Source organism: Schistocerca cancellata, chromosome 5 (assembly GCF_023864275.1).
Source record: "Schistocerca cancellata isolate TAMUIC-IGC-003103 chromosome 5, iqSchCanc2.1, whole genome shotgun sequence".
NCBI lineage: Eukaryota > Metazoa > Arthropoda > Insecta > Orthoptera > Acrididae > Schistocerca > Schistocerca cancellata.
In genome coordinates this window covers 364,166,118-364,181,272 of record NC_064630.1, presented here as the reverse complement: position 1 = coordinate 364,181,272, position 15,155 = coordinate 364,166,118, and the positions used below count along the sequence as shown (strand labels likewise).

The 15,155-nt window shown below is 42.7% G+C and overlaps 1 protein-coding gene across 1 annotated transcript in view; it reads left to right on the top strand.

Annotated features, from left to right (window-relative positions):
* The window catches only part of LOC126188537 (facilitated trehalose transporter Tret1-like), a 91,756-nt gene that overhangs the window by 31,511 nt on the left and 45,090 nt on the right, over positions 1 to 15,155 (top strand). The window contains exons 3-4 of the mRNA XM_049930137.1: positions 5,831 to 6,232; positions 11,202 to 11,528. Of these exons, the coding sequence (XP_049786094.1) occupies positions 5,831 to 6,232; positions 11,202 to 11,528 (729 nt within the window). The remainder of the gene's footprint in view (positions 1 to 5,830; positions 6,233 to 11,201; positions 11,529 to 15,155) is intronic.

The window sequence follows — 15,155 nt, the reverse complement described above, 5'->3', positions numbered from 1 at the left end:
GGAAGGTCTAGACCATTTCCTTGGATAATACCGATGATAGAAACATTCGAAACATACAAATTCCGAATAAAACGAGCTTTGCACGAAGGCAGGTTTCCCACTGCGACATTTCTTTGTATGAATCTCACTCGAGGAGGAAACGTCGTTAACACTGCTGAATATTTAACGCGTTGTCAATAATTTCGCGGCAAACCACAAATAGCGGATCACTTTTCCAATAACTGGCGCTTGCAGTTCATTGTGAATCAAAATACACTACAGGAATGGCACCATAAGCAATGTAAAATAATTTTCTCATTCATTTATTTATTTTTTAATTCATTCACCTGACGTACAATTAGCAGATGAATAACGACAACGTTATTTCAATATACAATGGAAAACATTCGTGTAGTAATGGTCTATAACATGTGTAGATAAATGAAAAAAGTAAAATAAATAAACGAGTGGTACACACGTGGCATAAAATTATCACGGGGCAGCGCTAGCCTTGTGTCACCACGTCGCTTGGCACATTTACTCGCTAAAAGGCAACTACATTTTCTCAGAAACGGTCGAGTATCTACGAATAAGGTGAGATATATTCGCTTACTTTGACCCCTATTACACTGAGAGAAATTTCTGGGTAATCGGCTTATGGCACTTACAGTGTCCCCCCCCCTCCCCCACCCCCCGTAGTGCCTTTTATCGAGCGGGCCTCCTGCTGGCTGGCCTACAGTAGGAGCCTGAAGACGTGCAGCCGCTCCTCTGCCACCACACTGGGTGACCTGCCTCCCTACAGCCAGCTTCTGCTCCTCTGGGCAGACACCGGTGCTGGCGGCTAGAGCGACCTAGTCCGAGTGTACAGTCTAGATTTCGGCATTCAGGCCATTATCGAGTACAATGATTTTAGACCATTAACATTTTTTGCTGTGCACTACGCAGAATGACAAAACACGGTTCAACACATTTGTTTAACATGTTGTTATTGTTGTGGTCTTCAGTCCTGAGACTTGTTTGATGCAGCTCTCCATGCTACTCTATCCTGTGCAAGCTTCTTCATCTCCCAATATATACTGCAACCTACATCCTTCTGAATCTGTTTAGTGTAACCATCTCTTGGCCTCCCTCTACGATTTTTACCCTCCACGCTGCCCTCCAATACTGAATTGGTGATCCCTTGATGTCTCACAACGTGTCCTACCAACCGATCCCTTCTTCTTGTCAAGTTGTGCCACAAACTTCTCTTCTCCCCAGTCCTATTCAGTACTTCCTCATTAGTTATGTGATCTACCCATCTAATCTTCAGCATTCTTCTGTAGCACCACATTTCGAAAGCTTCTATTCTTTTCTTGTCCAAACAACTTACCGTCCATGTTTCACTTCCATACATGGCTACACTCGATACAAATACTATCAGAAACGACTTCACGACACTTAAATCTATACTTGATGTTAACAAATTTCTCTTCTTCAGAAACGCTTTCCTTTCCTTGCCATTGCCAGTCTACATTTTATATCCTCTCTACTTCGACCATCATCAGTTATTTTGCTCCCCAAATAGCAAAACTCCCTTACTACTTCAAGAGTCTCATTTCCTAATGAAATTCCCTCACCATCACCTGACTTAATTCGACTACATTGACTACAGTCCATTATCCTCATTTTGCTTTTGTTGATGTTCATCTTTTATCCTCCTTTCAAGACACTGTCCATTCCATTCAACTGCTCTTCGAAGTCCTTTGCTGTCTCTGACAGAATTACAATGTCATCGGCGAACCTCAAAGCTTTTACTTCTTCGCCATGAATTTTAATACCTACTCCGAATTTTTTTCCCTTCACTGCTTGCTCAATATAGAGATCGAATAACATCGGAGAAAGGCTACAACCCTGTCTCACTCCCTTCCCAACCACTGCTTCCATTTCATGTCCCTCGACTCTTATAGCTGCCATCTTGTTTCTGTACAAATTGTAAATAGCCTTTCGCTCCCTGTATTTTACCCCTGCCACCTTCAGAATTTGAAAGAGAGTATTCTAGTCAACATTGACAAAAGCATTCTCTAAGTCTACAAATGCTAGAAACGTAGGTTTGCCTTTCCTTAATCTATTTTCTAAGATAAGTCGCAGGGTCAGTATTGCCTCACGTGTCCCAATAATTTTACGGAATCCAAACTGATCTGCGCCGAGGTCGTCTTCTACTAGTTTTTCCATTCGTCTGTAAAGAATTCGCGTTAGTATTTTGCAGCTGTGACTTATTAAACTGATAGTTCGGTAATTTTCACATCTGCCAACACCTGATTTCTTTAGGATTGGAATTATTATATTCTTCTTGAAGTCTGAGGGTTTTTCGCCTGTCTCATAGATTTTGCTCACCAGATTGTAGAGTTCGGTCAGGAGTGGCTCGCAAAAGGCTTTCAGTAGTTCTAATGGAATGTTGTCTACTCCCGGGGCCTTGTCTCGACTCAGGTCTTTCAGTTCTCTGTCAAACTCTTCACGCAGTATCATATCTCCCATTTCATCTTGATCTGCATCCTCATCCATTTCCATAATATTGTTCTCAAGTACATTGCCCTTGTATAGACCCTTTATATACTCCTTCTACCTTTCTGCTTTCCCTTCTTTGCTTAGAACTGGGTTTCCATCTGAGCTCTTGATATTCATACAAGTGATTATCTTTTCTCCAAAGGCCTCTCTCATTTTCCTGTAGCCAGTATCTATCTTACGCCTTGCACCAAGTGTTAGCTATGATTAAGTTGTGCTCTGTGCAAAATTCTTCTCGGCGGATTCCTCTTTCATTTCTTCCTCCCAACCCATATTCACCTACTACGTTTCTTTCTCTCCCTTTTCCTACTACCGAATTCCAGTCACCCATGACTATTAAATTTTCGTCTCCCTTGACTATCTGAACAATTTCCTTTATTTCATCATACATTTCTTCAATTTCTTCGTCATCTGCAGAGCCAGTTGGCATATAAACTTGTACTACATGATAGAAACGATAAAAAATTAACTTCTTTGAGGAATACAGCATATTATTGTGTCAAAGATCATTGTATTCGATAAGACCGTTAAAGCTGAAATATAGATTGTATACAAGAAATAAGCATCAAATGGCGGGGCGCAATATCCTTAAAAAAATGCTGTATGATTGGGGCTCAGCACCATCGAAATCCTTTCTGTTAATTTGGCTGTGGGCTAAGGTGAATTTTCTGCTTTCTGTGAGCTTCGAAACGGAGATCTGAAGATTTGAAATATACAGGGAAATAGTAGAGGGGAGGGGGAGACGGAGAAATCGAAGAACAAGGCGAGAAATTGCGGCAGATGACCTCAGCCCTCCGTGTTCTTGGCTTCCGTGACTTGGGGCGTGTAGGTGGAACAGCCGTACGTGCCAAATCCGAGGGCGGGTGTTTCCGTTGGTTGCTGCAAATTCGGGGTAGATCTTTGTAGAAAAATTTTCCTTTAAAACTGATGAGCAAGGGATCCATAGGGGCTCGCTTTTCGACTCGAGCCGATTGCGCGGTTGTGTTGTGCCCTGAAGCTAGGCCCGTGATTGGCCTGAACGTAAGACGTGCACCCCATCGTGTGGATGTAGAGGAGGAACGGTAGAGAGTTGAAATCAGGACGAGCTATAGTCCGGACATGTTGCACACCCGGTGGGCCGGTGGGGTCACCCCGTGCAGCTGTACCACGAGACAATGACAATCAGACGGAATGAACTGCTTACTGGCGTACTGCCAGTTAAGACGCCATCGGGGATTGTTTGCTTTCACAATGCCTTGTACCAGAATCTTTCAGAATTGCTGAAATTTTTGCCACGAAACCAAATGCTTTCCACCACCATGTTTTAGGTTGACCAGTATCTCTCGTTCTCTTGCTTCAGTAACTGTATCTCATATTCGTTTTTCTCTCGCTCAATTCTTGTCCTGTTTACCCGAGTGGTCTAAGGCGCTGCAGTCATGCACTGTGCTGTTGGTCCCGGCGGAGGTTCGAGTCCTCCCGCGGCATTGGTGTGTGTGTCTGTCAGTAGGATAATTTAGGTGAAGTAGTGTGTAATCTTAGGGACTGATGACCTTAGCAGTTAAGTCCGATAAGATTTCACACATATTTGAACTTTTTTTTCCTCTCCTGTGGAAATCGGTTAACGAAATAATAAGTTTATCAGCCCCGCGAGTCTCTGGGTTATCAGTAACAGATACTTTCTCTTTCGTTCTTTGTCCTCAGCAATGCTTATCTCTGCTGCAGCATGTTGGATCACGCACAGATTTATAAAATCCATTTCCTTGTTGCCATAGAGGCAAGCCCGATACGGATCATTTTGTCTGTTACATTATTGTCAAGTCTTCATTTCGTAAGGGACAGCAGCATTTATGAACATTGCTTGTTACACAGTTCAAATTTCGTTCACCCAAAAGTAATTTTTAATAAATTTCATGATTTGAATTCAATCTTTTACTTGGAGCCTACCCGGGTCATTTTTCGATGCATCAGGCAATAGATCTAGAAATATATGAAGTACGGCTAAACATAATGTTTGTCTCCACAAGGCCATTCTGTGCTGGTTGTTTCTGTTGCGTTGTGTTCAAAAATTGTGTTACCCGTTTTCAGGGCAGAAATTTCTCCTACTTCATTTAACCACAATGTGGTCGTTGCACTTATGGCGTACGACACCATCATCAGAAGATGTGTTAAAAGAATAATAGGAATCAATAATGAAGGGATGATGGGGTCACATTTCTGCCTATTTTCAGCGAGGAATACAGATTAAAGTCACTAGTTTGTCAGATCACTCCATGTTACCGAACACTAAAACCGTAGTCAGCACCTGTGATTAATTATAAAGCAAAACGTTGTCTATTTTTTCAGATATTCTTTATGTGATTGTGATTTGATTCTCAGTGCACGGAATGCCCCATATGATCACCACATCGCTATTCCGGTTGATGGCTCTCGGTTTTCGACCATAACCGAGTCCATCAACGTGAGGTAGCAAATATGAGGTAGCCTAGGAGACGGAAACGTGGGTTCAGCTATGCCAAGACTTGGCAGCTACAACAGGAAAACAGAATTAATTAGCAATAGTACAAAATAAGAAAGTATTTCTTACTTAACTTTGTTGCAGTCCATGATCTGTTGGTTGACAATTATAGAAGACGCGACTAGACTAAGCGTCTGTACAATGAGATAATTTACAAGTCACAAGTCTTGCCGTGATCAGTTAATCTCTTGTAATCTTGAATGTTGAATCCAGTGAATTTGAAGACTAAGTTGGTTGTCGACATGACAGAACGTAGAATTTTTTATAACTGCCAACTTAGTACTGTTGACTTTACTGTAGTACTATTACGGAACTTTACAACTGGGCTACAAGGACTTGGTGGCATCAATGACTGACCTGCAGACGATGACTAACATCGGCGCTGGCTGACCACTAAGCGCGGCTACGAACTGTAGACTGGCACAACTGCACTACACTGCTGCTACACATGAAGTGGCCTAGCGGCGCCTCGCGGCGAGCGTAAGTACTGCGACTGGCTGTGTACTCTTTGGTTAGCAAAGCCGTTCTTCTGTTCCGTTTGTATAGAGAATCGCATCCGGAAGATCGATCTCTCAGGCGGCAGTGTGCTCGTATGACTAACAAACGGCGTCACATCGGTCGTTGTCGTCAACAGCGAGAATAGTTCGAATCAAACATTCGACACACAAATTGTTTAAAGAAAAAGTAAGAACTACTAATATTAATTTTTATTTCTCTCTGTATTTTCACTAATAAATGATATTCATCTGATTAAGAGAGAAAATTTAAGAATGTATGTAAAGCTAAAATTGAAAACGTTTTACGGTTTTCCCACAGGTGTTTCCTCTCTATGTGGTGGAGATAGCACAGGACCACATCAGAGGCTTACTGGTCTCGCTTGGTCCGCTGATGGCCGGTGTAGGCGCCTTCCTGATGATGATTGTGGCTTCCTATGCACCATTCGACGGCGTGACGGAGTTCATGATGGCCGGCCCCATCGTGTTTGTGGCGTCGTTCTGGTGGATGCCGGAGAGTCCGTACTTCTTGGTTGCCAAACACCGCTCGCAGGAGGCAGCGCAGGCCCTGATGCGGTTGCGTGGGAAAAGCTCGAATAAAGATGTAATAGGCGAGTTGGAGGCCATCCAGAAGGCCTTAGAAGAGCGCACCAAGAACGAGATCAGCGCCGCGGACGCCTTCCTGGAACTGCGGAGGAACGCCGGAGCGCGGAGGGCCTTCTTGGTAAGTTAACACAGCCGCTTTATGTCAAGAACTATCATTTTTAGAGGCGTTAGCTCTCGGGTTGCACGAGTGTCTTCTCCTACTTCTCAGGCAGTCGTAATCATTTTATTTGTCCATGCAATATTGGTGGTCACGGTCGGTGTTTACTTCAGTTAAAACTTCCGGTCTGAGAGGGGGTGGTCCTTACATAAGACTAAGAGTATTCTCTGACTTTTCATATCCGACTGCGGGAACCATGGAAGTAAAACGGCAATTTCATCACGGACTCGATGGGTTCCGCATTCATAGAGCTGACCACAGGTCACCATTATACGTCGCTTGAGGGCGATTGCTAGATTATCCCAGGCTGGCACTTTCGTTCTCGAATAAAAATAATCGACTGTCATCCTGTAATAAAAATAATAGATTCTCATTCTGTTGACGCTAAATTGAAGTCCACACTTTATCTAACTCAACACCTTTCTCTTCCCGATTACAACCACGCCGAGGAGAGAGATATGCATATACAGGGTGTTGCAAAAAAGGCACGGCCAAACTTTCAGGAAACATTCCTTACACACAAAGAAAGATAATATGTTATGTGGACATGTGTCCGGAAACGCTTACTTTCCATGTTATAGCTCATTTTATTACTTCTCTTCAAATCACATTAATCATGGAATGAAAACACACAGCAACAGAAAGTACCCGCGTGACTTCAAACACTTTGTTACTGGAAATGTTCAAAATGTCCTCCGTTATCGAGGGTACATGCATCCACCCTCCGTCGCATGGAATCCCTGATGCGCTGATGCAGCCCTGGAGAATGGCGTATTGTATCACAGCCGTCCACAATACGAGCACTAAAAGTCTCTACATTTGGTACCGGGGTTGCGTAGACAAGAGCTTTCAAATGCCCCCATAAATCAAAGTCCAGAGGGTTGAGGTCAGGAGAGCGTGGAGGCCCATGGAATTGGTCCGCCTCTACCAATCCATCGGTCACCAAATCTGTTGTTGAGAAGCGTACGAAGACTTCGTCTGAAATGTGCAGGAGCTCCATCGTGCATGAACCACATGTTGTGTCGTACTTGTAAAGGCACATGTTCTAGCAGCACAGGTATAGTATCGCGTATGAAATCATGTTAACGTGCTCCATTGAGCGTAGGTGGAAGAACATGGGGCCCAATCAAGACATCATCAACAATGCCTGCCCAAATGTTCACAGAAAATCTGTGTTGATGACGTGATTGCACAATGCGTGCGGATTCTCGTCAGCGCACACATGTTGATTGTGAAAATTTACAATTTAATCACGTTGGAATGAAGCCTCATCCGTAAAGAGAACATTTGCACTGAAATGAGGATCGACACATTGTTGGATGAACCATTCTCAGAAGTGTACCCGTGGAGGCCAATAAGCTGCTGGTAGTGCCTGCACACGCTGTACATGGTACGGAAACAACTGGTTCTCCCGTAGCACTCTCCATACAGTGACGTGGTCAACGTTACCTTGTGCAGCAGCAACTTCTCTGACGCTGACATTAGGGTTATCATCAACTGCACGAAGAATTGCCTCGTCCATTGCAGGTGTCCTCGTCGTTCTACGTCTTCCCCGGTCGCGAGTGATAGGCTGGAATGTTCCGTGCTCCCGAAGACGCCGATCAATTGCTTCGAACGTCTTCCTGTCGGGACACCTTCGTTCTGGAAATCTGTCTCGATACAAACGTACCGCGCCACGGCTCTTGCCCCGTGCTAATCCATACATCAAATGGGCATCTGCCAACTCCGCATTTGTAAAAATTGCACTGACTGCAAAACCACGTTCGTGATGTACACTAACCTGTTGATGCTACGTACTGATGTGCTTGATGCTACTACTATAAAGTAATGAGTCGCATGTCAACACAAGCACCGAAGTCAACATTACCTTCCTTCAATTGGGCCAACTGGCGGTGAATCGAGGAAGTACAGTACATACTGACGAAACTAAAATGAGCTCTAACATGGAAATTAAGCGTTTCCGGACGCATTTCCACATAACATCTTTTCTTTATTTGTGTGTGAGGAATGTTTCCTGAAAGTTTGGCCGTACCTTTTTGTAACACCCTTTATACAGATGGTGACAGTATCGCGTACACTAGATATAAACGGACACTGCTGTGACGTAACTGTCATTGGTACTCAGGCATTCAGTGAAAAGGTTTCAGACGTGATTATGGCCACATAATAGGAATTAACAGACACTGAACTTGGAATTGTAGTTGGAGTTAGACACATGGGACACTCCACTTCGGAAATCCTTATGGAATTCAGAATTCCGAGAACCACAGTGTCAAGAGTGTGCTGAGAATACCTGATTTCAGGCATTACCTCTCACCACTGACAGGGTGGTTGCCGACGGCCTTGACTTAAAGATCGAGAGGAGCGATGTTCATGTAGAGATGTCAGTACTAACAGACGAGCAACACGGTGTGAAACAACCGCAGAAACTGATGACGGACGTACGGCGGACGTATCCGTTAGGAGAGTGTGGCGCAATTTGACGTTAATGCGCAATGGCAGCAGACGACCGACACGAGTGGCTTTACTGACAGAACAGCACCGCCTGCAGCGCCTCTTCTTCGTTTGTGACCATGTCCTTTGGATCCTAGATGACTGGAAAACCATGGCCTGTTCAAATTTTTGCTCGTACGACTTGAGGTAGAATTCTAGTGTTGCGCAGACCCTACGAAGCCAAGGACCCAAAGTGTCAACAAGGATCTGTGCAAGCTGGCGATGGCTCCATAATAATTTAGGCTGGGCTTACACTTATCCGCAACTGTACGGAAGTTTATACACCTCTGCTATTGGTGGTGGATGCCGTACATTTTTGCCGTTATTCCATATTAGTAATCTCTTTTAAGTTTCCGGTAATGGGATTTTACGTAAATGGCTTCTCTCCTCAATTTCCCCTTTTCTCGTCTTTCGTCATCATTACGTTAGTAACCATTAACATTAAGTGTGTGAACATAAGTGTCATGAATTTTCTGATACAGGGCATTGTTCCCAGCATCTTTCGATAAACTTGCTGTTATATTTGATTTCACAGCCACGATCTAAAATGTTTCTGAAAGACGTTCTTTTATTGTGGTTTCATATAGTCCACATTTTAATGTATCTATTGAGATGTTGACTATTAACTGACGTAAGTGCCATCCCTGTGTTTCTAAGCCTAAACTTTCAGTATGGAGTCTGGTACTGAAAAGAACTTGCGTCAGAATGTAGTCAGCAGCTTAATCCGGACTTTGTATTGAATATAACCGCGTTGGTTTCTGTGTCCGGAGACAATCAACATAAATATTTTCTGGGTATAATGTCGTTTCATATCGTTAAACAAATGTCGGTCATCTAAACAGACCTTATGGCTATTTTTCGGCAGCATTTTTGTTGGTATACTAGCGTACTTTATCGTCTGGGTTCCATTACATTTCATCACGGCTCCTCTACTGAGCACGGCATCACGTCACAATTCTAAAATCGTTCACATTACTGGCCTCCTCTGGTGAAAGATGTGAGGATCTTTTGTTGTCTGTTATCGCTTACAATAGTGCCATGTCCCACCTGATGAAAACAGAAATGCAAACACAACTCGCCTATCGCTGTTGATTACGGCACGTACTGTAAGGGGCAACAGCCTACGTCAGATCCCCTTCAGAGGAAACCAATCAAAGACTGGGCAGCAAAGTACACCAGCAGACCCAAAGGGAGGACACTGCAATTGCGGCTGAAACATCAGTTTTATTCACGGAAAGTTGCTTCACACTATGACGAGGAACAGACACAAATTTGATCCTGCAGCCACTATGAAACAACGCACGAAGGAACTGAAGACATTATCTGCCAGTGGACATTGATGTATATCAATGGAACAAGTTGAAAATTTGTGCTAGACTGGAATTCGAACCGAGGTCTCAAGCTTACTAGATAGATGCGCTGTTGACTACGCCATCCAAAGGCAGTGGTCATCACAACTGCATGGACTACCCTACCACATCTCCCGTTAGATCCAAATCGTCAACTGATACAACGCACTACTAACATAGTGCCCCTGCTCATTACCCTCTTTACTCGCGATTTCTCGCCGATCCATGTGTGAGTTCGAGCTTGGTGTACACCTGCCCCGAAGGAACCATTGGCTGTCTTAACCTTAATTATATATATGTTGCATCTCTTCTTTCAGACTTTTCTACTTGCCCCGTTGCTATAAATCGACGCCTACTGAGCACAGGCACTGCGTCAGTAGTGTGTGATATAAGCTGAAAATTTCGGTCTGACCAGAGATGGGCTAAGGTGGTCCTTGGGGTTATGGTAACCACTGTGTCCGGATGGTATGCTCTTCAGCGCATCTGCCTAGTAATCAGAAGATCTAGGTTCGAATCTAGGTCCGTCAACATTTTTCAATTTGCCTCATTCACATAAATCAATGCTGATGTATTTAATTCCTTTGTGGCTTGATTCATATTGGACGTAGGATCAACTGGTATATGTTCTTTTGGACATGTCCGAAAGAGCAGACATCACATGTACATAGTTAAGGCGAAGACGGCCAATGATACCTTCAGTCCAGATGCACATCAAGCTCTTACAGGAACTGGCGAAACGCCACACGTAATGAGACTAACGAGCAGGGGTGTTACATCATTAGTATGTAGTATCAGATGAGAATTTGCGTCTGACAGGAGGCGTGCCAGAGTAGTCCGGTCGGATGTGGTGACCACTGTGTCCGTATGTCGTAGTGGTTAGTCCATCTGCTTAACAAGCGGGACTTGCAGGTCCGAATCCCATTCGGGCACAAATTTTGAACTTGTCTCATTGATGTAGATCAGTGCCAAAAGGCACCTAAACTCTTTAATGCCTTTGTGTCTTGAAAACTTCTATGTTCGTGCTGAATATCGATCACCTAAATTTGTCCTCCTGTCAGTAAAGCGAGACTGTTCTTTCCTTATGACAGCTGTCGATTACTTACGTGACCGTGCTGGTGTTCGGAGGCAGCGCCACCATGGGCGTGTACTCGACGCAGATCTTCCAGACCACCGGCAGCTCACTAGACGCCAGCGTGTCGGCCATCATCCTCAGCTCAGTCCAGGTCGCCTTCGGCATCCTCGGAGTCCTCCTCGTGGATCGAGTGGGCAGGAGACCCCTCGCACTCTTTTCGTTCGGAGGCTGCGCTGTAACTGTGGCAGCACTGGGAACGTACTTCTACTTGATGGATTTCGGCAGTAAAGGAACCGTCGACAGCCTCTTCTGGTTACCATTGACAGCGCTCATGCTATACTACGTAAGCAAACATTAATCTTCTCTTCTACTCATCTCGAATACTCTCGTAGATATTAGTTTCCATAAATCAAGTATGCATTATGTAATAATATCTCGAAATTATATATTATGTAGCCTGTCGAGTCTAACTGCGATATGTCCTAAAGGAAAGTTTAGTTCGATATTAAGAATTTGAATAAAATTTGACATGCACAGTATTACGAAGTATTTAAAAACAGTGGAGAATAATTCTGACTAATGCAGTACGCAATGTGTTTATTTTTCTTTTATTCATACGAACATACACTATCTGATGAAAAGCGTCCGGCCGCTCCTGTGGAATCCGGAATTGGCCACTAGATGTCAGCAGCGGCACACCCACTAATATAAAGGGTGCCAGTATAAAAAGAGGCCGAGAGTGTTGTGTTGCCTGTAAAGAAGCAGCAGACAGAAGACGGGGGAGGTCAGAAGGGTTCAGTAACATCGAAACTTGACTATTCATTGGATGTTTCTTGAATAAAGAAATCTATCAGAGACAAGTCCACTCTTCCTGTGTTAACACAGTCGATTATTGGTGATGTGATTATTAAATCGAAACGCGAAGGGACAAGTCTCGGCCCTGTCAAGAGCTGTGGAGGATGGATATTAAAAAATCTCCAGGAATCAGCGGAGGGAATCACTCGTGAGTTTTGGGATATGAAAAGAATGGAGTACAACGGTCGAGCGGCTCCCCACGACCAACTGATTTGTGTAGTCAGTGCTAAGTGCTATTGAAAGTGGTAAAAAATGCAACGCCGATGGACAGTGAAGGAATGGAAACGAACGATTTGGTGTTCTAAATCAAGAAATTTGAGTGTGCTCCCTGCCGCCGTTGGATAAGCAGCTGCAGCAGCAAGTCGTATACTCCTAGCTCATTCATTTGTTACATAGTTTAATTCTTAATTTCTTTGCGTGTTTTTGGTACTTGCATTGTTTAAATCATAAATTTCGGGCGTATTATAGTATTTGAGAGTTGTAGCATCGCGTTTTAGTACCTGAATAGTGTCAATTCGCGTAGTCGTCTGTCTTCTGTTTTTGTTTTGAACGGCCAGTGTCGGTTGGTCACAGTGTGGGGCGGCGAGTGAGTTGTAAAAATAAATTTGCTGTATAAATGCTTGCAATTCAAAATGTTTGAATCAGTTTCAGGCTTTTACGATGTTGTTAATGCTGTCTTTCGCCGTTCTCAACACTGGCTCTCTATTTACCTTTTAGCACCCAGAAAGTGATTTAATAAAACGTGGAGCCTGTAAAGAGAGTTCCTAGTGCCCACTTCATCTGAGAATACCATTGTAGCTGCAGCTTATAGCTCTGCGGAATTAGGAGATTGTTCGGGATTTCTAATCAAAACGATTTTCCAAAATAGTTGAGTATATTCTGAAATTCACTGATAACAAACACAAGTATCCCTACAACCTAACTAACAGAGCAGTTCAGAGTCTAATGCGCTGATGCAACTATAAATGTCCGAATTAAATGTTAAAAGAATGCTCGCCAAGATTTGATGAGAATATTTCATCAAACGCCACGCTATAATAATTGGTAGAATGTCTGTCCCGCAACGGCACGTGAAAATACGACAATACGCAAACTGAAGCTAGATAATGCAAATCATCTCAGAATTAATCCTTTACTTGAAATGCTTTCACGGTTCCGCGTATCTCTAGTAACTTAATACGGCACCCGAGGCTGTTTGTAGCAGTGCTTCCGAGCGACGCGACTCCCGACACAGCTGACGTGCCATTCAGCGTCTGGAGAGAACTGGGCCCTTGCCTTCCTCGCGCAGCGCTCTTATATATATAGCCGCGGTGCGGACGGCTAAGAGAACGCCTGTTCAAATCGGCTCTCCCGACTAGCCGCTGGGCTAGTAACGCACCACTTCAAGTTACATAATAATTTATAGCTTCTTTTGCTGATGGCCGATGAAGCTCTTTATTTAAACGTGCATTCAGCACGCAGGTAAGTATTGATAATAAAATTTTGACGTGGCTAAGTTAAATATTTTGGGCGAGAGAATTAATTAAATTACGCTGCACGCAGCAGATGAGCTCTGAACTGGCCCTTTTGAGATCCGCTATCGCTATAATTTTATAGGTATTCAAAAGAAACTTTTCACATCTTCATAGTCATAGCGGACCTCCAACCTATTTAAATCTAAACATCCTAGCCTTATTTATTAGCCTACTTAATCTATCTTGCTTCCTTCAGTTTTGAGATGAAAACCAGAAAATCATGAATTTCTACTAAAGTCTTAATCTATGAAATCCAAAGTACTGTTTTTATTAAATCATTATGAAAGATGAATATAAATATAAATTTTGAAGTCTCTAGCTCTTTTCTGTTGCGCCAATGATTTTTTCAGAAAAACGTCCTAATTTCAAAATTGGCTGAAGTTATCGAACTGATATTTAACACACATTAATTTAGTATTATTCGTGACATGCTAGAAAAGTTTTAGGTCATTTGCTTGATTTTTAAGGTATTGCGCAACATTTATGACGTCAGAGCTAGTTACAGCAGACTGGCTGGCACACAATGGAAACTGATGTGAATTTACTACAGCGTGAGTAGGCTGCTTCCCTACATCACCCTCTACTTAAATTTTTTGTTTATGAATGTTAATGAATGAAAAAAAATTTAATTACAAAAAGGGAAGCAAGAGTACAGTTTAACTCCCTATAAAAAATCAAAATTGAAATATAAACATGTAGAAATATTAAAGAAAACTGATTACCTACATTAATTATTTAAATTGTGGGCATGTTCACTGCCTTTTAAACAATGTCATTACTCAAAATTTTAAGCTAAGTCAATGAAATATTTTGGCATACATATTGCCTTAGACAAACAAACACATACGAATTGAAAAATTATGAAAATCTTAGATCCATTAAATACATTAAATACATTTTTACATACACAAATTCAAAGAAAATAACATGATACATAAACAGATGATTATCTCTTAGCAGTCTTTTCTAAACCTGAAAGAGAAGTTCACAAATAATTTTTACACACGTGGTTGTAGCCGCTTTGGCTGGCGTCCTACACTTCCATTCACAAGGGTAGAGGAGGGGAAGTTGCTATGGTGTGCGTCCTTCACGTTCTCTCTAAATTACATGGGGGAAAGGGGAGGGGTCACTGTGAGTTGTGTCCAAGTCACTCCACGCTTTCACGCAGCTACCAGGCTGCCATTATCTGGTTTGTCCTGTAGAACAAACAAAAAGAGTGCCTCAGACTCTGTTCACTTAACATCTAAGGGTGGGTCACAATGAAATGGGGATATATACATTTTATCCTTTAATATGTTGCTGGAACAAAGCTAACAGAACTTTTTCAACATTACTCTCGCGGTTACTTAAATGTCATAAAATCGGTAAACAAATGGCTCAAAACGCCGCTAGTCACGTACTAGAGAAAATCTATGCTCAAGGCATACAATCATGAATCCTATTTAACATCAATTTATTATTCCTGGGCCGGAACACTGAACCAATGCTCGGTACATTCCTGACAAATCTGCATTTTATTTACTTAACTGACTCATCTTTGATTACCTTATTCTTAGAGTAGTATGAGTATAATTAGTGGTTGTTTTCTCAGCTTCTTTGTA